This window comes from Pecten maximus, chromosome 18 (assembly GCF_902652985.1).
Source record: "Pecten maximus chromosome 18, xPecMax1.1, whole genome shotgun sequence".
NCBI classification, from domain to species: domain Eukaryota; kingdom Metazoa; phylum Mollusca; class Bivalvia; order Pectinida; family Pectinidae; genus Pecten; species Pecten maximus.
Window position 1 is genome coordinate 30,156,530 of NC_047032.1, and position 27,284 is coordinate 30,183,813.

General features: G+C 37.3%; 1 protein-coding gene across 3 annotated transcripts in view; it reads right to left on the minus strand.

The window, feature by feature from the left end:
• LOC117316509 (STE20-like serine/threonine-protein kinase) overlaps nt 1-27,284 on the minus strand; it is a 71,953-nt gene that overhangs the window by 3,139 nt on the left and 41,530 nt on the right. For all 3 annotated transcript variants that reach the window (XM_033871126.1, XM_033871128.1, XM_033871127.1), the window contains 9 exons: nt 22,644-22,760; nt 21,413-21,503; nt 20,800-20,875; nt 15,629-15,723; nt 14,414-14,543; nt 13,174-13,256; nt 11,951-12,030; nt 9,213-9,300; nt 1,046-3,691 (listed from right to left, as the gene is read on the minus strand). In XM_033871126.1, the coding sequence (XP_033727017.1) occupies nt 1,067-3,691; nt 9,213-9,300; nt 11,951-12,030; nt 13,174-13,256; nt 14,414-14,543; nt 15,629-15,723; nt 20,800-20,875; nt 21,413-21,503; nt 22,644-22,760 (3,385 nt within the window). In that variant the 3' untranslated portion in view covers nt 1,046-1,066. The remainder of the gene's footprint in view (nt 1-1,045; nt 3,692-9,212; nt 9,301-11,950; nt 12,031-13,173; nt 13,257-14,413; nt 14,544-15,628; nt 15,724-20,799; nt 20,876-21,412; nt 21,504-22,643; nt 22,761-27,284) is intronic.

A 27,284-nucleotide genomic window follows, 5' to 3' on the forward strand; every position in this document is an offset into this window, starting at 1 on the left:
AATACAATCTGATAAACAAGCCATTCCAGACAGCCAAAAACATCAACAACTCTCCCAGTCACTCCAAACTCACTAAATAGTCATCCAAGTCATTGCAGGCAATCGAAACAGGCAAGTGTTAACAGAATGGCGGTATGTCTTTCCCACCTCTTCATCATATTAAATATAATGTTTTCTTGTTGACTAAGTATTTTTTCCACTTCCTTTACCTAACTAATTTTCCTGGATACATTCACCATAATAAACCTATTTTAGTAATGACCTCTAGTTGTCGAGGTCATGAACTCTCAACCAAACCAAACTTCACAATTCCTTATTGTATAGAACATAACTTTACCACATCAAACCCTACACTATCTACTAGGATTTCATTAAGAGTTCATTTGACACAATCCTAACTATCTGAATATTTTTTCCTTCCAATTTTGTCACCACATGCTGAACCAATGTTGAGGACAATTTTTTGGTTCCTCCATGCACTTTATACAATACATACGTATATCAACCATGCTTCTTTTAACATGATTTGTTTTTTGTTCCATTATCTTGTTTAGCTTAACCTGAGTGAGCAATTTTAACTATGCGAATGATTTTCTACGTTCATGGACTAAAGAATATTTCTGTATTAAGCTCCCTGATCAAAATGTACAAAATGTTTTGTCAATTCACTTATCACACCATGATCTACCAATGTGAAGTAACATCCGTGTTTTCCTTATCACACCATGCTCTAACAGTAAGTAACATCTATCCTTTTGCCAAAACATGCTCTACCTATGTAAGTAATATCTTTTCTGATTTCTAACATATGTTATACATGTACAAGTAATATCATCTCCATTCCCTTACAGCCCCATGCTCTACCTCTGCAAGTAACATCTCCATTCCCTTACCACCCATGCTTTACCTATGTTAGTAACATCTTCATTCCCTTATCGCACCATGCTCTACCTATGCAAGTAGCATCACCGTTGCCATGCTGAACCTGTTTGAATAATCTATATGTTCATGCTCACAGCAAAGCTAAGTAAAGTAAAATATCCACCTTCTATACAATTGGTCACTGTCATACAGTCTCTGTCCCGTTGGATGGATTTGATTGCTGTCCTCCATCCGATGCTTGAGCTGCAAAGACCGGATCACGTTCAACTGTGTTATCACAACTAGCAGGCAATATGGCCGACACACAATTGATAGCGCCGTCTATACCCGAATGCTCACTCCCTGAATTAGTCCTACGAATATTCTGAACGGAATCTGCAAAAGTGGGAGAATTTAGGTCACTCGTCACAGGACTGGTCGGAGCCTTCCCTGTGAATATACTGCTAACAGCAATCCCAGAAGGCAGAGGAGAAGCATGAACCCGAGACGGCTCGTGTAACACCAATTTGTTTTCCTTAGCATTGGGGTCAGGATCAGGGTCGAGGCCCACTTCAGATAAAAAACACTGTTCTGATGATGATGATGGTGCCTGTTTCTTGCTTCGTTTCCTGTGTCCACGTTTGGTGGCAATTTTCTTCTGTGCTTTTTTCTGGGCCTCCTCAACCTTTGCTTGAGTGTCACTATCCAGGGGTGTATCTGAGAGAACAGCTGTGTAAGCCACAATGGGAGGCTTCTGTATTGGGGACGGCTCTAGGACCATGGTTTGGGTCGGTAAAGTAGCCGTATTGTTGACATCGGAGGGATCATACACCAGTGCTGCTGGCTGCTCTAGTACTACTGTGACTGTGTCAGGTGTAGGGTCAGTCACGGCGATCACAGGACTGGGATTGGTCACTGCGATGACCGGTGGGGGAATCGTCACCGACATCACAGGTCCGGCTGCGATGACCGGTGGGGGAATTGTCACCGACATCACAGGTCCCGCAGGATTCATCTCTACAATGGTCTCGATGGTGTCTCTGACTGCCTCCTGCTCGCAGTCAGCACCCTGGGATAAAAAAGCATTTTCTGGTTCAGTCTGACCTTCCACTGAACAATTTTGTTCTGTATCATACACAGTGTTTCCTTCACCTTCATTGTTACAGATATTAGCCTCAAATGAAAAACCATTTGCTCCTGATGAGTTGGAGGCAGTGTCAGGGGCCTCAGCGGAGGATGGAACCTCAACTATGGGGCTAATTGGCTGGTGTTGTGACGAATGCATGAAGGTGCTGGGTGTGAAGGATTGGCTCAGTAACAGCTTTAGAGGATCATCCTCCAACTTCTTTTCCTTCTTGTCCACAGGAACCTTCTCTGGTTCTGACCATGACCTCTCGGCCACCTCCACTTTGAGATCTTGTACTGGCCCCTTGACTGGTTCTTCTGGTTTCTGCTGATGAATTAGTTCTGACTTGGACCTATCCACAGATAGAGGCTTAGCCAGTGCCAATTTGAGGAGTTGGTATGCTGAAAGGGGTTTTTCTTCCCTCTTAGGGGCCGGTTCCACCTCAGGTTCTTCTTCATGCGAAACATACCCAGACTTCCTACGATCACCTCCTCCCCGTTCTCTCCGTCGACGTTGGAGACGTTCAGCCACTGTCTCCTCCGGGTCAAATCCAGGGGATTCGCCTCGCTCAGACATGGATGCTTTCCTGCTAGTGGACTCATCAAAGCTGTCAAAGCTAGCTGGCTTTTCTATCTTGTGATGTGTACCTGATCCCTCCTTATTCCTGTCCTCAGATCCAAACATCTGACGCCAGGTTCTAATGGCAGACCCTTTTTCCATCCTAGACGGAGATGTGGGTTTGACTTGTAATCTTTCGGGGGATGGCTGCTGTTGTTCAGAAACCTTCTCCTCTTCCTCTGCTGGTGGTTCTTCCATTTTCTCCTCCTCCATCTTCTCTCGCCATGACTTCCTCCGAGTGTAGGCATCGTATAATGCTGGTTGTTCCTCCGTCATTGCTGCTGCCTCTTGTTCCTTCTTGGGTTTTGCCAATTTAAGATGCTCAGGTTCTGCGACCTCTAACTCCTTCTTCTGTCTCCATGCCTTGATACTGAGCACCTCTGGCTCAGCAGCCTTATCCACCTTCACATTTTGCTCTGCCGGTGGATTCGAGACATCATCTTCCTTCTTGGATTTATCAGTGTCATTCGCCATTTCCATCTCGAGTTTGAGACGCCAGGATCTTGGTTTGTTGGGATCCTTTGGAGGAGACATTTTTGCTTGTGCTTCTGCAGCTTTCCTTTTCCTTTCTTTGTATGTAACATATCCGCTGGTTTTCCCTACTTGATCCTTTTTTGGAGTGGTCTCTTTCTTTGGAACCACATCTGGTTGCATCTTTTTCGGAGAGGTCTCTTTCTCTGGAACCACATCTTGAAGTTTTCCGTCTATTTCTGGAATATTTTCTGTGTTCTGTGCTACTTCTCGACTAGAACTCAAATCGCTATGGTTTTCTTCTCCATGATTGATCTCTCCTGAATCTTCCCGTGATTTGGCAGCCGATCTTGACCTGCGCTCAGAGCTTTCCCTTTGTGATCCATTGGTTGGGACTGTTAGCTCTGCCATTTTGCCATCTTCTTCAGGGGATTTTTTCTTTTCTGCTCGGTTATCCAGAGGAAGGCGATCTGCGTAATATTTCCGGCAGGGAGCAAAAAAGGGATGGTTCATTGCCTCTCGTAAAGTGATACGTTCCTCAGGTATATACTCAAGCATCATCTCAGTCAGTTCAATCAGCTGCCGATGTTCCGGCCCCTTGTCTCTTAAATAATGCTGAAAAACAATACAATACAATATATACCACAGGAAAATTTGGCCTTTATATTTGAAATTTACAAAATCTTTTTTTTCACATATGATTTTTTAAATTATAATTCTAGCTCTTTTCAATAACTTAAATATTTGTAAGATTTGAATACATTTTAAATCTTAAAGTAGATATTCATCAAGTAATGAAATATTTCAACTTTGTCTAGATCTTTAAAAAAAATATTTTAGTGATAATACAGCTTTCAAAATATCCATATGAAACTTCCTTTTTAATAAAATCACTGCATATTGGTACCTCTTGTAATCAAAATCATATTAACTTTCCTCCTAAACTTCTGAGATAAAACCTGATTGCCCCAATCACATCATGATAGTGTTCAAAGTCAAAGAACTTCATAAAACAGAACTTCGGAAATCTTCAGGAAAAACTTTTAGTGTATGCTATAAATTTAACACCCTGTTGTGTATAAACAACTTTGTCACAGCGAATACCGTAAATTTGCGTGTAAAGTGCCCAGGTATGTTTTTGAGGTTCATTTTCTGAAGAAAATAAGAAAAAAAATAGCTTGAGTTTTTTTTTAAAATCTATGTTTAACTTTAACTGCAAGGTAACTGAATACTCCGGCATAAGTCGATACATGTCCATAATTTACAATGTCACCTGATGAATATATATCGTATGTATGCTGTAAAAATCTGATTGGCCGAAAGGCCAAAGGAATAAATGAATTGAATTGAATTGTAATTTATCAAAGCTACATTACAATATTTAATTGGAATCACCGGTCAGATCTGACACATTGTATTGATCGGTTGTTTACATTACACCGTGATAGGCCTAGTCAGCTTGCAAATTTGAGCGGTCCCATCTACGATGTTTGTACAAACAAAATAATTTGTCCTACCCTCAATTACCTTGTGATTTTCACGCTTGTACAGCTTCCATAAATAAACAAGTTGAACATCATCAGTTTCTGGCAAAGCTCTGGATTCTTAAGGTGATTTATTCAGAAATATGAATTAAATAAGTACTGATATATCATTTCAAGTTTCGTTTGATGTTAATTGAGCCATTGTACATCATATTGAACCTGAATACGACAACTTAATCAAGCGAGAGTGTATGTGTGCGGAACATGTGGTTTGTGATCGGCAAAGATAAATCCTACTGAATTGCTGATAAATAGATATACAGTTCAATTTCAAGGAATTGAACATCAAAATAACTATATTTTTTTCTTGATTATTTGTTCAGTATTTACTTACTAAATGCATTATATATTTAAGTATTAAATCATTATCATGTTGTTAAATGAAACGACAATACTAGATCTTAAATCACATTCATGAAATCTATACATCTGAATGGCAAAGGCTTGTTCATGCGCATAGTGCCCAGTGGACATTTTCACTTGTCAATATTTTTTAAAAGTGTGCACTATACACACATATTTACGGTAATTTTTTTTTTTTTTTTACCTCAGAGTTTTTGTAAGATATTGGATATAAAGTTATGTGTGTGTTGTCAAAATAATCAAGGTTGGTTTAAAGGAGACTTACTTCAATATCATTTCTGTTAATTTCTGCGAGATTTATGGAAAGTAATCATGACTTTGAACAGAAACACCATCTGATTGAATGTACAACACATTATTAGTGACCACCACTAACTCGGGTACATCCCCAATTAGTTGTTGTCATGGAGTCAGATACTAACCTTGGAATGTGAACACTCCATCTACATATACTATTATTAGTGTTACTTCGAGACGATAAAAACACATGCCTTCTCGTTCATCTACAGAATCAAGAAAATAACCTTCAACGATGCACATATATCATTCCGGTCCAATGCAGAATTAGTAGGCATGCCAGCATAGCAAAATCGCCGAGGAGAAACACCCGCACACAATATCACACAGCATCCAAGTCCTTGGGCATAGTCTTCTGGGTGTTTTAACACTGTAGGAACTCGTAACTGGCACAGAGCTGCTTCAAGGAAAAGCTCAATGAATATTGGCAAAGTAAACCTTTGTGACTACACACAGGAACTATTTCCATAAGTGTTTTACATTTATATCAAAATGTTTGTCATCTGATATAAATGATTAAAACCTTGTGGATCAAAATATTTGCCAAGAATCTTTTAATTTTCAAAAGCCGTGCCAAAATTCTCAACTGAAGCACAACTTTGATTTTTCAAAAATAAAAATTTCAAACCATTCACCAACCAATGAATCAATTAAACGGAAAGGCACACAACATTCAAAGGGAGAGAACTCCTGGGTGATGTCGTTCCAACTGTTAGTATGTGGAAGAGTTCTTTTTTGTGCACAAGAACAAAGGTGATTTAAAATTCTAGCTCAACCTGCATATAGAAAACGCCCGTCCTATATTATCAGGGCCCCCCTAGACAATCCCTTGGTATAACATTTTTCTTCTGAATTCAGAAAGATTCGTTTAGGAAATTGTTTGAATCCTTGTAGCCATGGATCCACAGAGGTATTTAACACAATCAGGATGATTTATGTTTGCAACACACGATTACAGATTTAATATTGTTGAAATATGGTCATGTAAATGGGGTGATTTGTACTGGAGAGGTTGGAACACAACAAACACTTTTTACCTTCTACCGAATCGAATACATTTAGGTCAACATTAATTATGTCACAAAAAAGTGATTTCGGGTACATAATTATAGACTGGTCCAGTTTAATGACAACACAAAAACTGGAGGTCAAGGTAAAGTGAACCATTTATATCACTGACGAGGTCAAGGTAAAGTGAACCATTTATATCACTGGCGAGGTCAAGAGGTCAAGGTAAAGTGAACCATTTATATCACTGACGAGATCAAGAGGTCAAGGTAAAGTGAACCATTTATATCACTGGCGAGGTCAAGAGGTCAAGGTAAAGTGAACCATTTATATCACTGACGAGGTCAAGAGGTCAAGGTAAAGTGAACCATTTATATCACTGACGAGGTCAAGAGGTCAAGGTAAAGTGAACCATTCATATCACTGACGAGATCAAGAGGTCAAGGTAAAGTGAACCATTTATATCACTGGCGAGGTCAAGAGGTCAAGGTAAAGTGAACCATTTATATCACTGACGAGGTCAAGAGGTCAAGGTAAAGTGAACCATTTAAATCACTGATGAGGTCAAGAGGTCAAGGTAAAGTGAACCATTTAAATCACTGACGAGGTCAAGAGGTCAAGGTAAAGTGAACCATTTAAATCACTGATGAGGTCAAGAGGTCAAGGTAAAGTGAACCATTTAAATCACTGACGAGGTCAAGAGGTCAAGGTTAAGTGAACCATTTAAATCACTGACGAGGGTAATAGTGTCACCTTCTCATTTTCCTTTGAAAAAAAGTTTCTCCGTTTCATTTTTCCATGAAGAAGTTTCTTTGTTTTGTTTATCATTTCATTAATGATCTAACAATTTCTTGATATCAAATATGTGGTAACAGTACATAGCTTAAAATTCACAAATAGGAAATTCCAAAATGGCAGTGACTACACAAATCTAATAGAATAATCAGATCTGTACACAGTATTCTGTAAAATATTAACATCAAGATCTGTCCTGAATGGAATCCAGAACAGATAGTACAGTACTGAGGGAATGGACCCCTAGTTATAGAACAAAGAATGCTTTCAATTAACACAAGACTTTTTGATCAAAAGTCTCATAAATAAGACGATGCTACAAAGTTCTACAGGTGAAAATAACTAAATATATATATACGTGTATATATTATATATATATCTTTACCTTTGCATGACCAAAGAGGTATGAATTGTTGGTGTGTACATATTTATATACCATAGACATGCATACGCCAAAAAGTGTCGATAACAAAATCTATAACTCATAAATCCTCCACACTGAACGGAAATATATTCAACAGGTTTTAACAGAAAATAATTGTAGTGTGTATACTACAAAGACTATATTGAAAAGCAAAAACATGATATTAATGCATACAATATTGTCTTATATGGTTTAAAGCTATATCTGACTCGTGTATCAAAACTGAATATTAAATTTCTTAAGACATTCAGATTTTTGATAGGCAATACGTATTTATAGCAAAACCAAATTGGGGGGCAAAATTTGAAAATTTAGGAAGAATTAACAGCATTTACCCTGGAATACCAGATTAACTTGGTAATTCATTTCTATTTTCACTGTCAAACCAATTACATAAAATAAATATACAAGAATTCGGAAAAATTACGAAAAATATATTGATCAATTGATTTGTATTGTTTTTGAAATTTGTTCAATTGATTTGTATTGTTTTTGAAATTTGTTAGTCTATTTTAATGAGAAAACTTTGCGCTAAATAAGATGTTTAATATGGAGAAAAGAGGCATTAGAATATATATGATAAACATGTATAGTTGGCAGTATTGTCTCTACAGCCGACAAACCATATCATGGGGACAATAATTAAAGAAAGCAATTTTCTATCATTACTGTAGATGTTTTTAATACAGGTTTGATTTTAAATGTCAGGTAACATCTACAGTACAGTGCGGAGAATCATCACAAAAGTGTTCCATCTAAAATATGCATTTTTGCTTAAGGACTATGAAATTTTGATGACAAGGTTATGGGGTGTTGCCTCGGAAACGGTGGGTGTCCTTACCTCCAAGGGTTTGCAGCTTTCCCTGACGTACCGCCCTGATGAACTTTTCGAATCCCAGTCTAAACGCCCCTTGTAGAAATACTTGGACTTCCTTAAGAGGGGTAACAAAAATAGAGCTTGGTGAGAGACAATACAGGCTCACATGCTCCGGTAGACACCATCCAGGTCCAACTACTACCATCAAATTACCTCCCTTTGTGGCTACAACCCTTCACACTTCTTCCTTCGATCCCGTTCATTTTTTCTGAAGTTTTGTGGATGTTTAAATCCATCATTTTCTCACAGGTTGAAGGTAGTTTGATGTTAGTGCTAACCCTGGTTTGTGTGTACCCTTACACTAACAGTATGCTTGGCTACACAAACATGCTAGCCTTACTGCTGACAACTTCCATCATTACTCACAACGAACTAGTTTAACTTTCAATAACTACTTAACTTTTTTTCTTAATTTCAAATGTGTTTTCATTCAGGAATTTGTCAGCAGAGCATCACAGTTTAATATCATGCCTATCAAAAGCAAAATTAAGCATTCAAAGATCCGATTTTGATCTCGAAACAAAACAATGAAATTTTGTAGATACAGTAGTAAAGCAACAATGAATTGAAGAATTGAAGCAGAACATGGTTATTAAATGTTCTTTAAAATTTCAAATATCATCAGTAATAAAAAATGTTGGCTTAAATGAATTTTTCGATGACACTGGTGCAAGTACCAAAAGTGGATCTTTGAAAAAAATGGGAAATTAAAAACATTCTCTATCTAACAAATTGGACAAGACTGTAGAAAACAGTACACAATGCACAGGCAGACAGTGGCAGGCTGAGAGTCCACAGCAGGCTGACGGCGGTCGGGACGATACTTACATACAGCGGCCGACAGTTCTCTCTCACATAGCGCCCTGCGGACGATGTATGGTCCCACTCTAGGCGGCCGTGCCAGAAATTATTTGTTCTTTGATAGGGAGGAGAGAGAGAGCAAACATGACTAGGTGTATGTGTCAAAATGGGATGTAAACACAAAATACATTCTATAAGGCCCAAAGTTGTTAATATTCATCCCCAGCATGGATTCAACTTCTTCCCTATAAAGTTTCTCACTTCAATAACAATATCCTGATTTCCTATCTGTAGGACATTGATGTTACTCCCATACCCGTACTGGGACCCAGAACAATATCGGCAGTGTCTAGGCTTATAATTCTAGTCTGGACTTATAATTCTAGTCTAGGCCTATAATTCTAGTCTGGACATAATTCTTTACTTAACTCCTGTCTAGACTTAATTCTTGAACTTAATTCCAGTCTAAACTTAACTCCTGTAAGTTCCTATAGTAGAGCTGATGTCTCAATTACCAACTTGTGCCTGCTGTTATGAAGTAAATAACAGATTTTCAAAATCAAGTTTTAACCAGAAAAATATAACTTTTCTTATTTTCATTCTAATTCTTAAGTCCTTTATATAATAAAAAAATATTTATCCATTTCTGTATAAGAATCTTTGCCCTAATGTAAGTTTATATTTCAAAAGTCTCTTCATTCAACCCATGTACAGATAGAAAATAGTTACGAGAAATGATGCTCATGAAGGGAAGAAATTCCCAAAAAAGAAAATAGATACCTGCATAAACAAAATTTTAATTTTAAATTTCCCAATTTTCCAACAGAAATTTCTACACAAAAAAAAACAACAACAAAAAACAAAACAAAAACCTGGCAATTAAAATAACCATAAACAAAAGTTCTGATATGAACATTACTTTTCTCATTACAAATCTATATGATAATAGTTTTAATGTAATAGGACAAAACCAGTGATTATATGGGGCAGACTGTAAAATAAGATATCTGTGGGATGAAAGGTCGTAAGAGCAAAGGTCAAGCCACATAGGTCAGTCAGCATGTGCAGTATTTTTCCATACATCTACATGTATATATATATATAAATAGTCGTAATCAAACATGTAGCTCACACACTTCATAAACCATTAGTGCAGTCACCAGAATCTAAATTTATGTTTCCGCAAATTTCTGCTAATGCATTGGAATTGATGAAGTAGGTAAAATCTTAACCGTTTTTGTTTCTGTTGAGGTTTAGAATTACAATAATTTTGGACTGTATCACATTTTTTATCAAACGCCAATGTCATTATAGCATTTAAAGATAAAGAGAGCAAAGAAAACTTGAAAGAACTTTGTGACAAATTGCAAGAACAGATGACATCTCAGCATCTGAATTTTGTTGACATGGCATTTTGAAAGTGAAGCTTGACACCCAATCATATAATTTTGATTGATCTAAAATTGCTTCAAATGTTCAGTAGATGAATTTGATCAGAGATTTGAATTTGAAGGATAGTGATGAACTTCATGGTTTATTGAATGAAGAGTAGAGATACAAGTTCTGGTATATATACACAAACCATCTCACCTTTTTATAAGAACAAAATTACGCATTTTAAATTGTGACTTTATCGGTTTGTAAGTTTCTTCATCACTAATTTTTCAGCTCTAACTTATCCATGATGTACAGTTAGGCAGCTTTTGTACAATCCTAATCGGCCACTATTCTTTCCAATCCACTACAATCCCTCCCTCTCTCTCTCCTTTTATTTTATAGACAGATCATTTGAATACGTTTACACATAATCCCACAAATCTAACCTCCAATCTCAATTTAGCCTTAACTGTGTTAATTCTGCCTTCCATGACAATATCTCTACCAGACAAAACTGATACCGACTAAAATAATATCAAGAAACCAGTTAAATAAAGAGATTTCCATTTGTAGTGATTAATCTGTAATAATGTAATGTACCCGTTCTAGCAGTATTTTAGTGCTTTAGACACTAAAATCCCCGCATTATGTAACATATATCCACCGATATGCTCCCATCTTACACTTTAATGTGTGAACTTTGAAATTTGAATGTGTCAAGATATGTTTGTTTCAAGTTTCTTTTTTTGTGTGGATTTTTATCAAATGTTTTTTTTTTTTTTTGTTTTTCTTTTTTAAAACAAGCCAATCAAGGGTTTGAGTGTGAGATGCCCTATGCTACTACAGTACTTCTGACAGAGAGTGCAATCATACAGTTGGCCAAATTCCTATGTCTAGCTTGGAAAAGCGAGTGACCAAAAAACAAGACAGAACGGTCAACATTCTCATACAATCAGAAAAAACATAACAGAAAGTATTCCCAACTATTTATAAAGTGCTTTAAAATTTACACTGGTATAGTACTCAAATATTTAAGCAAATACATTCAAATATTTTTTCTTTAATATTCTGTCGTTTAAAATAAAACCCTGAGTTTTGATAACTTTGGTATATTTTACCACACAAAAGTAAAGTCTGAAAATAATTCAACTGATCTAGGTGTTAAGTGAATATTTTTTGGGGGTAATTTCAAAAATTCATCAAAGGTCACCTAACATATATAAATGTAATTACAGTCTGACAGTTATTTTTACACTGTTGTTTTAGATTACTGTTTATTCAAATGAGTAGGGAGCTTACAAGAGAAGGCATATAATACAGAAATTTGATGTTAAGAAGATTAGTTGAATCCTTATGAACAGGCCACAAGGCTATAGGAAGATACCTACTTTGTCTTTTTCACCATGCGGTAGGGCAGTGATCCCAGGATCCTCTCCATCATCGCTAGGTGTTCTTTATTGTCATGAGTCTGTAATACATTAAAGTAACATTAATTATCTCATTATAAACATTACAGCTATCTCCCTTCGTTTACCTCTCGCCCATCTCTATTACATTATAAACATTACAGCTATCTCCCTTCGTTTACCTCTCGCCCATCTCTATTACATTATAAACATTACAGCTATCTCCCTTCGTTTACCTCTCGCCCATCTCTATTTCCTCAGCATAAAAACATCAACAGTCTCTCCTAATTACTTGTAAATGTAAAACATCTGTTCAATATGTAATGTTAAAAGGATTTTTCCTTCACTAATTGCAATACAAGAATTACACATAAATATATGTCTTGCCTGTCCAGCTTTGTCAGTATAGTAAGTTTTAAGCAAACTCCAAAATTCACGAAAATTTCAGTAATTAAAAAAATAAATTTAAAAAATCTCCACTTGAAACAGTATGGAAACACCCTATATACATTACAGACATGAGTCAGTGTAAATATTGATCCATTGTAAAACAAATATAAAATTTCACAAAATCACAAGCTCCCCTAGGCCTGATCACCCAAAATATGTATATTTCATTTTTACCCCAAAAATCACTCCTTCTGAAAGGTGAAAAGAAATACATCCGATTCATTATAGAATTCTTTCCGATTTGACTATATACTACCAGGTAATTTGTACATTGATTGGAGGAGCAATGTATGATGAATAGAGATCTGTAGAGTTTAACAATATTCCAGGTTTGATTGGAATAACATTTGTACCTTTTTGACAAACTGAGCTAAATACAAAATTTTAAATTCCAGATTGTAGCATCACTAATTTCCAGAGTAACTGGACCATACATTCTGGATGAAGTTCCATACATGAAGGGTGTAATAAGATGTGTACTGTGTGATCTAACTATATATACCACAGTTTGGTTAAAGTTGAACTTATAATTTTTAGCAACAAATCTAAAAGCAAAACTTAAAAGTTTTAAAATGTGTGGTGGTGCCACTGTCGGAAGAGCAACACCATAGCTTCACTTAACGAGACAAAAAAGTAATGGGGTCAAAACACTGAGGTCAAAACGCTGAGGTCAAAACACTGAGCTCATTGATAATGTTGATGATGAAGTATTTTTTGTTATTCTGTAGGAGTTATCTGCCCTTTATCCTAGTTACCTGGAAGAGTGTATAGCCAGTGTACAACTCGAAGATGATACAGCCAACACTCCACACATCACAGGGTTGAGACCAGCCAAGCTCTGAAATCATACAAATGCTCAAATTTCATACCAGCCAATACTGTTCTCATAAAAACAATTAGAACATTAACATTACTTCAGACATACTAGTTCTTCAATTCTTTTTAAGATAATATTTCAGTGAATCTTTGTCACAGCCTATCAGAAAGTAAAAGAAGATCAATTGGTCCGTTCATATTTGATAAACGAGCAACTGTGGTCCAATCAGTAAAACTGTTCAGACCATGATAAAAGAAAAGGCAATCTAACTAATGGTAAGCAACTTAATTTCTACCGGACTACTTATTCACATCTGTCTTGTCTCAAGTTTTGGAAAAGAGCCTCCAGGTAAAGTATACTTGACAATCTCCAGTCGAAATTTTTGGTCTCTGGTGCCCAGTCGTGATACAAACCTTAAGTAACCTCGGGTGCCCGGTCATGATACATACCTAAGATGGCCTCGGGTGCCCGGTCGTGATACATACATAAGATGGCCTAAGGTGCCCGGTCGTGATACAAACCTTAAGTAACCTCGGGTGCCCAGTCGGGATACATACCTAAGATGACCTCGGGTGCCCGGTCGTGATACATACCTAAAATGACCTCGGGTGCCCGGTCATGATACATACCTAAGATGGCCTCGGGTGCCCGGTCATGATACATACCTAAAATGACCTTGGGTGCTCGGTCATGATACATACCTAAGATGGCCTCGGGTGCCCGGTCATGATACATACCTAAAATGACCTTGGGTGCCCGGTCATGATACATACCTAAAATAACCTCGGGTGCCCGGTCATGATACATACCTAAGATGGCCTCGGGTGCCCGGTCGTGATACATACCTAAAATGACCTCGGGTGCCCGGTAGTGATACAAACCTTAAGTAACCTTGGGTGCCCGGTCATAATACATACCTAAGATGGCCTTGGGTGCCCGGTCGTGATACATACCTAAGATGACCTCGGGTGCCCGGTCGTGATACATACCTAAGATGGCCTCGGGTGCCCGGTCGTGATACATACCTAAGATGGCCTCGGGTGCCCGGTCGTGATACATACCGAAGATGGCCTCGGGTGCCCGGTCGTGATACATACCTAAGATGGCCTAAGGTGCCCGGTCGTGATACAAACCTTATATTAATTAAGTAACCTCGGGTGCCCAGTCATAATACATACCTAAGATGACCTCGGGTGCCCGGTAGTGACGCGTTGATACAATAGTACTGTGGTGTTCATGGTCAAATGTTGCTGATCCAAAGTCTATGAGACGAATGTCTGTGTTCTTCACGGCAAACTCATCTCTTTTCTGTAAAGAATGTGTAATATCAATAAGTAAATACTCCTGACGGATTGGACTTACACAACGGAAGATCCTCATATCATCAGATAAATAGCATCTAAAGAGTTCAAAGTTTATTACAATTTGTCATCATTTCCATGCTTCACACAAAATAAACTACTTCATATTTATCGCCTCTCACAAACTTCACTTAGTTGGAAGTTTACAATTTGTCATCATTTCCATGCTTCACACAAAATAAACTACTTCATATTTATCACCTCTCACAAACTTTACTTAGCTGGAAGTTTACAATTTGTCATCATTTCCATGCTTCACACAAAATAAACTACTTCATATTTATCGCCTCTCACATTTTAATTATGTCGTTATATAGTTATTACTTGTGAGATCACTCCAGTTGTAGTTTAATGGGAGACAGCGGTCAGAAGATGATGATTCAAAAGATTTACAAGAGAATCTAGTCTCATGTTGCCTGTCTGCATGGAGGTGAAATTCTGGGGCAATACAGATCAGGTATAACCCAATTCTAGACCATTTCAAGGTCCTTATCAAAAATTCTTAGAGCTTTTCACACAGAAAATAAAGACTTTTGGGGTCATCTTTAACACTTTTTTTTTTGACAAAATTATTATGGTCTTTCATACATCTATTCAAACATTTGAACCTGATTACATGGTGCATACAAACAATTTGCCCAATTTATTAAGGCTGCAGTCTGTGGTGTTTTGAAACAGATTTATAACATAACTGTATAAGGCACATAAAGCACTCAATGTTATATTAAAGGACTATCTAATTATAAGACTATACAGCAAGTTAAACAACAGTGAATACAACTGCAGAGAAATTCTTAATTCTTGTGTCATTTCTTTCAGCAAACTTTAAGGGGCTCTATCCCATGAACCTATCAGCCAAATATCATGATTTTGAGACTCTAGGTTAATGAGAAGTCATTTGAATGGAAAAGTTGGTGACAGACAGACGGACAGATGACGCACACCGGCATAAACTCACTTGGCCATTTGGACCATGTGTAGGTAGAATGATTAAATAACACTGAATGATAGCCGAGTTCTATATATGCTCACCTTACGGGCGTTGAAAGAAACATCTGCTTCTGAGTTAACAAACAGTATATTCTCTGGTTTCAGATCTGTGTGGGTCAGCTGGTTTTCATGTAAGACTGTAAAAACAAAACAGCACATCACTAGCTACAGTACACTACCATTCCAACTTCAAGTTTTCTTCATACAGAGTAAAGAGTACATTATCATAAATTCTCCAAACTTATTCTATTATTATTACAATATCCCTTTTTTACCTGGACACACTCCACATCTATACAACCACAATGTTCCCATTTACACCCAAATTTATTTCCTTATTTAACCCCACAATATATTACAATTTATCCCCCCATTTATACCCCCAACATCCCCCGTTTATAGCCCTATAGCCGATACCTCAACCATTTATACCTGTATATTTCCCCACACCTCCCTAATCAATAACCCACACCTCCACCATTTATACCCCCACACCTCCCATTTACACCCCCACACCTCCCCCATTTATACCCCCACATCTCCCCCATTTACACCCCCACACCTCCCCCATTTATACCCCCACACCTCCCCCATTTACACCCCCACACCTCCCCCATTTATACCCCCACATCTCCCCCATTTATACCCACACACCTCCCTAATCTATACCCCCACAGCCCCCAGGAGTTACCACAACCCCGAAACTAACCCCACAGGCCCCATGTAACCCCACAGTCGCCCAGGTGATACCCACAGCGTCCCCAGTGTGACACCCCCACACGCCCCCAGTGGATACCCCCACATCCCCCAGTTAACCCCCACACTCCCCATGGAACCCACACACATCCCGTAAGCAAGACCCCCACACCTCCCCCAGTTAACCCACACACCTCCCTAATCTATACCCCCACCTCTCCCCCATTAATACCCACACACCTCCCTAATCTATACCCCCACATCTCCCCCATTTATACCCCACACCCCCCATTTATACCCACACACCTCCCTAATCTATACCCCCACATCTCCCCCATTTATACCCACACACCTCCCTAATCTATACCCCCACATCTCCCCCATTTATACCTCCAAACGTCCCAAATTTATACCTCATACCTCCCCAACTTATACCCCAATATCCCCTGTTGATATCCCTCTACCTCCCAACATTTATATCTCCACATCTCCCCCATTTATACACCCATACCTCACATGTAAACCACCACACCACACCTCCCCTGTTTGTCCCCCAAACCTCCCCCATTTATATCCCTATACCTCCCCCATATAAAATACCCCCATACCTCCCACATTTATATTTCCACACGTCCCCAATTTATACCCCCATACCTCTCCTATTTATTCCCCCACAATGTCCCCGTTTATACCCAAACATCTCCACTATTTATTCCCCCACAATGTCCCCGTTTATACCAAACATCTCCACTATTTATTCCCCCACAATGTCCCCGTTAATACCCAAACATCTCCACTATTTATTCCCCCACAATGTCCCCGTTTATACCAAACATCTCCACTATTTATTCCCCCACAATGTCCCCGTTTATACCAAACATCTCCACTATTTATTCCCCCACAATGTCCCCGTTTATACCAAACATCTCCACTATTTATTCCCCCACAATGTCCCCGTTTATACCAAACATCTCCACTATTTATTCCCCCACAATGTCCCCGTTTATACCAAACATCTCCACTATTTATTCCCCCACAATGTCCCCGTTTATACCAAACATCTCCACTATTTATTCCCCCACAATGTCCCCGTTTATACCAAACATCTCCACTATTTATTCCCCCACAATGTCCCCGTTTATACCAAACATCTCCACTATTTATACCCCCACAATGTCCCCGTTTATACCCAAACATCTCCACTATCTATTCCCCTACAATGTCTTGATTTCACCTCACCTCCCCCAGAAACTCCTACAGTGTACCTCTAACCCCGACTCCCCCTTTCACAGACAGTGTATCTGGGACCATTTCCACCTGTCAGCGCCCTATCTACTGTACACTAAGGTTTATCCAGTTTTCCTTTTTTATGAATTATCATTGTGAAGCTCTGATATAATTCCAGTGTTAAACTCAAGTTTGCTGCCAAGTTTTATCTTCCAGGTATGTGAGAGGTTTGTACATGACGCTCAGTCTCAAACGCTGCATGATTAATATAACTTGTATGAGTTGTTCAGTCTACGTTTTAAATGACTAACATCTATGTCTGAACAGTAATAAGTAAACTTTGAAAAACAGGGCCCAGAAGTTCACAATCCTGTTCTAGTCCTGTAAGAGCACAAATTCAATACATGCCACCTAAAAATCATTTATCAGATTTTTTGGATTTTTTTTTTTGAGAAATCGCAAAACATAATTGCAATATAAAGCATGTACTATCATATTTTTGCACCAAAACTGACAGGATTTATTTGTGTTCGAGATCCCATTTTAAATACTAACAGGGGATTCTCGTATGGAAGTTGTGTAGAGTCTTTCCACTCCCTCTCAGTTGTGTTTATAACTGTATTAGCTCAACAATGTGCAGTTTACTCTGTAGAATAATATGTGATCACGTTTAATAGAAATGTGTGGCAACGTTCTTAATCTGATTTCCATTTAACCCTGAACATCTGCACATTCTCAAATCATCTACAACTGTACACCAGGATCAGATTCAGAGCAGCGTTATGGAACAACATTCCTTTTAACACAAACCATTACTTGCTAGCTTCTGTACTCTCACAAATGAATTTAACAATATTAGAGTATAGTTTTTGTTATCTAACTTTTTTTGTTTTCCAGTAGCAATATAAAAGATAGTCTGTTCAGGAGCATCAACTCTTGGGGGAAATCTTTGTCGTTCATATTGAATTTTGCATCTTGAAGGAATTTTCATTTTCAAAAAAATTATTTACTTCTGCAATATCTGTCAAGCTAAAACGAAAACTTAGTAACAGTATTCTATTAATTATACAATGAGGATTATTTTTCAAACATTTTTTATAACAGCCATTTGGTAATATTCTCCCTTTGACATTGCAGCCAAACAATGGAAATAATTGGAACCTGCTGCTACACAAATAGAAGTAGCTATGTGATTTATAAGTTAACATAGAAATAATCATTATAATAGCACCTAGTGATGGGAATGGGTTTCACAATCAGAAACAAAAAATTGATCAATGATTGATTATATTTTAAATTAGTTTTATAAATTTTTGATATGACTAGTGCTGCTCCTTGAAGCGTTTCATGAAAAAGTGAACAGTGTTAATGAAAACCAAAGGTTACCACAACTACTTTTTTTTTACCACATCCTGTATGAAAACATCCAATGTACGAGATTCAGCTTATATACCATGCTTAGTATATTAACCTACATCGAATCTGTATAATACACAAGCTTTCACAGGTTCATGGTCACTTAAAATCAAGTTAGTAGTGTTTTGAATTAATCAATTTCAGCCATTTTCCCTGATATGATTTAGCTGTTTTAATCAGTTATATAGCTGCACCAGTTCATGGTCATTTTAAATCCAGTTAGCAATGTTTTGAATTAATCAATTTTGGCCAAGTTTTTTATAAGGATGGATGTAAGGCCGAAAAATGTCCATTATATAAAATATAGGAGTCTGAGGCATGTATGCTGAAATGTGTCTTTCTGTATAGCCTTTGGATATCTATACATTGATATGTTTAATGTAAAAGGATTGTTGCGGGAAACTTACAAAATATAGTGCATGGGAAATATATGGGAATATCAATACCAGCTATACTGAAAGGATGTTGATATTAAATTCTGTGTTACTGTAATAGATATTCAATTCCTGTTTATTCTTTGTTTACTTGTCATTCCACAGCTAATATTGCTATGTTCTTCATTGTCTAGTATATGTAGTCACTCAATTCTCACCTGTAGCCGTCCAATAAGTTACCTGTAGCCATCAAATAAATCACCTGTAGCTGTTTTAATAAGTTATCTCCCCACCCCCCAAAGATAGTGCTGTCCCTTGACCTATGCTCGAAAGGACCTTGCCCTCCCAACAGTGCTTCCACTCAACCTCTCCTGAGTGACCTTGCCCTCACAATAGTGTTTCCATTCAACCTCTCCTGAGTGACCTTGCCCTCAGAACAGTGCCTCCATTTAACCCCTACTGAGAGTGACCTTGCCTTCCCAATAGTGCCTCCATTTAACCTCTCCTGAATGACCTTGCCCTCCTAATAGTGCCTCCATTTAACCTCTCCTGAATGACCTTGCCCTCCCAATAGTGCCTCCATTTAACCTCTCCTGAATGACCTTGCCCTCCCAACAGTGCCTCCATTTAACCTCTCCTGAGTGACCTTGCCCTCCCAATAGTGCCTCCATTTAACCTCTCCTGAGTGACCTTGCCCTCACAATAGTGTTTCCATTCAACCTCTCCTGAGTGACCTTGCCCTCACAACAGTGCCTCCATTTAACCCCTACTGAGAGTGACCTTGCCTTCCCAATAGTGCCTCCATTTAACCTCTCCTGAGTGACCTTGCCCTCCCAATAGTGCCTCCATTTAACCTCTCCTGAGTGACCTTGCCCTCACAACAGTGCCTCCATTTAACCCCTACTGAGAGTGACCTTGCCTTCCCAATAGTGCCTCCATTTAACCTCTCCTGAGTGACCTTGCCCTGACAATAGTGTTTCCATTCAACCTCTCCTGAGTGACCTTGCCCTCACAACAGTGCCTCCATTTAACCCCTACTGAGAGTGACCTTGCCTTCCCAATAGTGCCTCCATTTAACCTCTCCTGAGTGACCTTGCCCTCCCAATAGTGCCTCCATTTAACCTCTCCTGAGTGACCTTGCCCTCCCAACAGTGCCTCCATTTAACCTCTCCTGAGTGACTTTGCCCTCCCAACAGTGCCTCCATTTAACCTCTCCTGAGTGACCTTGCCCTCCCAACAGTGCCTCCATTTAACCTCTCCTGAGTGACCTTGCCCTCCCAACAGTGCCTCCATTTAACCTCTCCTGAGTGACCTTGCCCTCCCAACAGTGCCTCCATTTAACCTCTCCTGAGTGACTTTGCCCTCCCAACAGTGCCTCCATTTAACCTCTCCTGAGTGACCTTGCCCTCCCAACAGTGCCTCCATTTAACCCCTCCAGAGAGGGAGTTCTTTTCTACCCCTTCTATTAACAGGGTAAATACAGATCATTGCAATACTTACAGTTGACAGCGTAACACAGCTGGTAGGCCATGTGTCGTACATGTTCTATAGGGTAGGGTATGTAGTGGTTGTCCTTCTGTAACACAAAACACAGTGCATATTACAGTACATGTCAATGAGATGTGGTATTTGTCGGTCAAAAGACACAAATTACAGTATATGTCAATCAGATGTGGTATTTGTCTGGTCAAAAGACACACATTACACTACATGTCAGTGAGATGTGGTATTTGTCTGGTCAAAAGACACATTACAGTACATGTCAATGAGATGTGGTATTTGTCTGGTCAAAAGACACATTACAGTACATGTAAGTGAGATGTGGTATTGTCTGGTCAAAAGACACACATTACAGTATATGTCAATGAGATGTGGTATTGTCTGGTCAAAAGACACATTACAGTACATGTCAATGAGATGTGGTATTTGTCTGGTCAAAAGACATATTACAGTACATATCAATGAGATGTGGTATTGTCTGGTCAAAAGACACACATTACAGTATATGTCAATGAGATGTGGTATTGTCTGGTCAAAAGACACACCTTAAAGTACGTGTCAATGAGATGTAACATTTTTTTGCTGATATTGAACTGCAGACTTAAGAACTTACCAGAAAGTCGAATACACTAAGGCCTAGCATCTCAAATGCTATACAGACATGTCCATGGTAGTCAAACCACTCTATCGTGTTCACGCAGAGGCTGTAAGTAAAATTAATGCCAATTAGATCATTTACGTTATTAGATCAATAAGTTCGTTCTCAGTTCGATGCGGGCATTTCTTTTTCTTTCTTTTTTTCATTCACATCAAACTGAAATAACTGAAATATTTTAATAAATCCTTTAATTTGAAGCAACTTCTGTGTTCATTAATTCATAACAAAACATGGCATTATTTCAGTTTGTCAGGAAACGTCCATGTCCCAATCCCCATGTCCCCATCCTTTATCGAAGTGTATAGTTACACAATTGTAGAAGCTTCCGAAAATCCCCCAAGTGTATTTCATGGCAGTATTATTGTTGATCCTTTCCGATTCTACACAAGGTGTGTGCATGGTTATTAAAGCCTTTGTCTTTTATTCTTTTTGCGATAAAATCAGTAATAAGGCTACATTTTTTTGGATGCGGCCGGGCCCGAGAACCAATTAATTAATTTTTTTGGCCTCATGTTAACAGTATGGGAGATATATATAATAACAGATCATTTGCCTTCAGCAGGCCACTGATTCTAGCAAAACTTTTGGTCTACATGAACAAATTATGACAAAACTTATCAAAACTATCTAGGTCTTAACCTGTTTTGACACTGAAAGTATTCATAAAACATACCATATATCAATCATATAATAAGGGGCCCACACATAATTTGACTCAAAGTAACTACAAGAGCATATATAGCAAGACAACTTACAAGGGAATTTGTAATATTCTGGTTCTGCTTGTGGGAGGAAGGGCACTTTGGTGCTGATAATGATCACCATGCATTCCCAAATGAATATTATTTCCCCCAGTTTTAAACAAAATTCTCAAAATTTGCAGTAAACTCCTGAAAATTTCTTTGCCAATTCACCAATTTTCTTCCAAAAATTTAAATGAGGCAAAAAAAAATATAACCGAGAGGTAAAGATAAACCAAAGTAACTGAAGCAGAACAATTAGATCACTGTGACCTACTTTTGATATCTCCTCAAGATCTATGTATTGGCATAGAGACACAGAAAATCTAAACACTAATATTGTAAACTTTTAAGGCATGAAAAGGTTGAGAAAACCTTGTTAGATTGATCACCACTATATAAATGTATCAAAACTATTAAACTGAAAACATCCTCCATTTACTTACAACTGTCCGTCAGGATCTTTGGCTCGGAGTTTCTCCAGGACGTTAATTTCCAGCTTAGCAGCTTCTCGATACTTCTCAATGTTTTTAATTATCTTCAGCGCTAACCGTTCTCCATTCCTGAAAAGATAAAAGTACAGTCTAGATGAATAACAATTCGGGGAAACACCCAAAGTCGTAAATAGCCCAAATGTAACATTATTGTGCTGTTATTTGTAACGTAGCTGGCTTATTGTTGTATTATGTAATTTAGAATAACATAGATGTAATAGTCTGTTTTCTGTCCAGCCTGTCATGCTTAGTAATGGGATTTGATATTAGGTTCCTCATGTAACATATTTTCATGTGTCTGAGCATTCAAATAAAAATCTTGAAAAATCTTGAGTCCTTAAAGCAGCGTCCCCACAATACTGTCCAGTATGATAGCTTGTCTTGTGTTTCATTCACATATAGGGTAATTGTTATCATGTAATCGTAATTGATAATAATCAATTTCAATTTTTTGAGGTAAATGACAGTAATTAGTAATTGAAGACTGTTTTCTACGGTAATATACACATCAAAGTGGTTGGTTAAATCCGATGTTTAACAGCTGGATGTTCCAATTTTTTTCCCTCACAAAAAGCTATTCGTTTCACTGCACCTTAATCATTTACTTAACGAGCTCATTAATGAACTTGCCTGTTCATTATACCAGTCTTGAATTTCTATAAATCAAGTTTTCTTGCCTTGTCACTACATGACGAAATCCACAATAACAGATCATGGTTTTTTTTACATCTGGTTTACTAATTACTCATTATCAACCAACCAATTATAAAAAAAAATCAACCACCACTCTTTAACAAACAATATTGAAATTTAATATACAGTTGAACATCACATAATTACTTCCGTATGTTCTATATCATGATTCATGGATATTTTTTGCCAAATTCACAAAACAAAATCTGACGGTCCTTTGTAGTTCATCATATTCTATTCTCTCACAATTCTCTACTTTACACAATGATATATCTCAATCTTAATGTAGAGATTTACATCCACGAGAAACACTGTTTTATATGTTTGGAATGGAATGGAGATAAATAAACCAAAGAAGTTTACATGGAATATAACTAAACATATATCCAAAGAGACAGTTCTTATCCTCAAAAACGTTTCTTTATTACTTAAGATTCCACATCAATCTTCAAATCTCCCTGATCTTAATTTTAGTTCTTCATTCATCTTAATTTGACATCCTATTGATCTCAAATGTGTTTTGAATCTACATGGTACTATATACAATGAAGCTACATCAGCAGTATCTGTCATGCTTTAGGTAACATTAAGCTTGTGTGAGAACAGCAGTAAGGCAACAATTAATCTGTATTTTGTAATCTATATTTTATAAGTCAAGTAATTAATATTTTCTTATTAACAATAGTGAAATATATTCATATTGTACATAAATAAGGAATTGTGAGAACAAAACTAGGGAACGTTTATCTGTATTTAAACTAAGCAATATTTTTTATTGACAACAGTGAAATATATTCATAGTGTATGTAAAATAAAAGGAATTTAAGCTAGATAACCAGGTCTGGATATTTACACAACATGGTTAATTAAGCTATTATATAATGCTGTAATGTAATGTTGTCTTAATTTGCCTATCAAATTAAGATCAGACTTCCATCCAATTAGTAAGAGTTATAAAATAAACTTAATTTAATACAATGTTGTGCCTAACTGGTGTGTATAGGAGCTATATGTCAGTCTATAATTTTACACATTGTATGCTCAGTGCCACCTCATCCCAGAGTATGATCTGGTGTATACAAAGCTTGACCTACATCAGAGTCCAATCCTTGTGGCCTAATTTGGACGTAACTGAAACATTGGTAGGGGCACAGAAGATCAGGGTCAAATAGGGAGCTAATCAGCTATGGTGTTCATAGGATCACCAGTTAGGGCGAGGGCTGGCCTTTGGTCCAATACCTAAAGAATATGTTAATTCAATAAAATGTCTGTGAAAAGAAAACATATCCAGTATTGCAGAATATAAAGACAAATGAACTCTTTGAGATTCGAAAGAAATTTCCACATCAATATTTTATATATTCAGATAAGACTTCAATCTTCCAGAAAAGATACATATGCTAAATGCTGAAATTCCTCCTATTTCCTGAGAAGCTGCCAGCAATGTAGTCATTTCCATATACCTTTGTATATATCTTTGGGATGATGTACTGATCCTTAAACCAGCACCAAACCACACAACTGTCAGGAGCTATTTTGGTGATTACAGATGGTTGTGAGATTACCTTATCACTGGTTTATCTCCTTCCTATTCTAAAATACATCTACCATACCAACCAAGCTACATTACAACAAGTATAATCCAAGTTTACATTTTTTTCTATTTCTGTTTTGATGCAATTTCTGAGGATTTTTTTTCCATTTCAGGTAAAATTCTTGTATACATGTCAAGGTTTTTCTGTCTTCATACCATTTCAATGGCAAAGTTTTTTTAAAATTTTTTTATACATGCATTCTACTTGATTTGTCCATATATTTCTGAATTCAATTATAAACCATATCAATAAATAATTTTTATACATGGATTCTATAAAATTTTCAGGATATTTCTATGTTCATTTTGAAATCTGAAAGCTTTGGTATCTTAAACTGATGTACCAATCCTATAATGTTAGGGACCATCTAAATGCAGAATAAAGTAATTAAACCCTGAAGTGAGGCTACAGCCTGGAGGAATGTTACACAAGAAACTACTGCTAGACCAGGTGAATAACTACACAGATGCTTCAGCACAGTTGGAACCTGTCTGTACAGAAATCATAAATAAGAAAATAAATCTTTTTTTTGTTATTTTGCCTCCCACCCTCCTCAATCCAACATCAGCCAATGTTTGTTGTTTGGTTATTAATATCAGCTAAGGTCATTAATATTTGATTGTTGTGTGAGGAGAAATTATGTTCTTAATATAAATGTTCTGAATCTAACACTTGTCAACATGTGTAAGTCTTGAATCTAACACTTGTCAACATGTGTAAGTCTTGAAAAAACTGTGTCGTTCACTTCCTTTAAAACATCTTCTAACCAATTATTAGTATTAAGTGTTTTTTCCCTTTTCAACCAGTAACACTCATTATGTTAGATTTACTTTTGTATGAAAGAGGAACCACTTGGGTTTCTATAGCAGATTTAAGTGTTTACAAGTAAACAGAATGATGTACATTTCGGCAGATCTATAATTCAATATGGCTTACACTGTAAAATGATATACATTTTGGCAGATCTACACTTCAATGTGGCTCACACTGTAAAATGATAATTTCGGCAGATCTACACTTCAATGTGGCTTACACTGTAAAAGCCTATAGCACCTTTGTTTTAACACCATACAGAACAAGGCCAGACCCAGTCACCTCGACCAGGATTACAGAGATGTGGAGATTTCCTGATAGTGAACATCTGTAATTGGCTATATTACCTACAGCATGGATCATTACATGTAGTGCATAATGTACAGCTACACCAAGTGTGTAAAATTACAGGAAGTTGGTAACATCAAAGTCAATGGGAGACCTGGAGCAAAAAGTCTATGATGTGTTGCTTCTAAATTCAGTTCAACAGCTTGCTAAATATTTCAGTGTAAAAATTGAAGAAAACAGAGTTTTTAGCATTTTCATTTATTCATATCTTTTGTTTATATAAAAAAAAATTCTGAAATCAAAGTCAAACTATTATAATGATTTCTTCATTTTTTTCTAATGCACAAGTAGTTTAAGATTCTTCACATACTGCTTTAAATTATATAAATCGTTATCATCAGTCATATTACAGTGACATGCAGTTACAACTATCCCAGATATTTTGTACATCCTCAATATTTAGCTTAAAGAATGAGATGTAGTTAGGTCTCTAGAACTTCCTCAGATCCATAAACAATATATATCTACACAGTGTAGGATATCCTCACAAACCATATATCTACAGTGTAGGTCATCCTCACAAACCATATATCTACACAGTGTAGGACATCCTCACAAACCATATATCTACAGTGTAGGACATCCTCACAAACCATATATCTACAGTGTAGGACATCCTCACAAACCATATATCTACACAGTATAGGACATCCTCACAAACCATATATCTACAGTGTAGGACATCCTCACAAACCATATATCTACACAGTGTAGGATATCCTCACAAACCATATATCTATACAGTGTAGAACATCCTCACAAACCATATATCTACAGTGTAGGACATCCTCACAAACCATATATCTACAGTGTAGGACATCCTCACAAACCATATATCTACACAGTGTAGGATATCCTCACAAACCATATATCTACAGTGTAGGACATCCTCACAAACCATATATCTACACAGCGTAGGACATCCTCACAAACCATATATCTACAGTGTAGGACATCCTCACAAACCATATATCTACACAGTGTAGGACATCCTCACAAACCATATATCTACAGTGTAGGACATCCTCACAAACCATACATCTACAGCGTAGGACATCCTCACAAACCATATATCTACATAGTGTAGGATATCCTCACAAACCATATATCTACACAGTATAGGACATCCTAACAAACCATATAT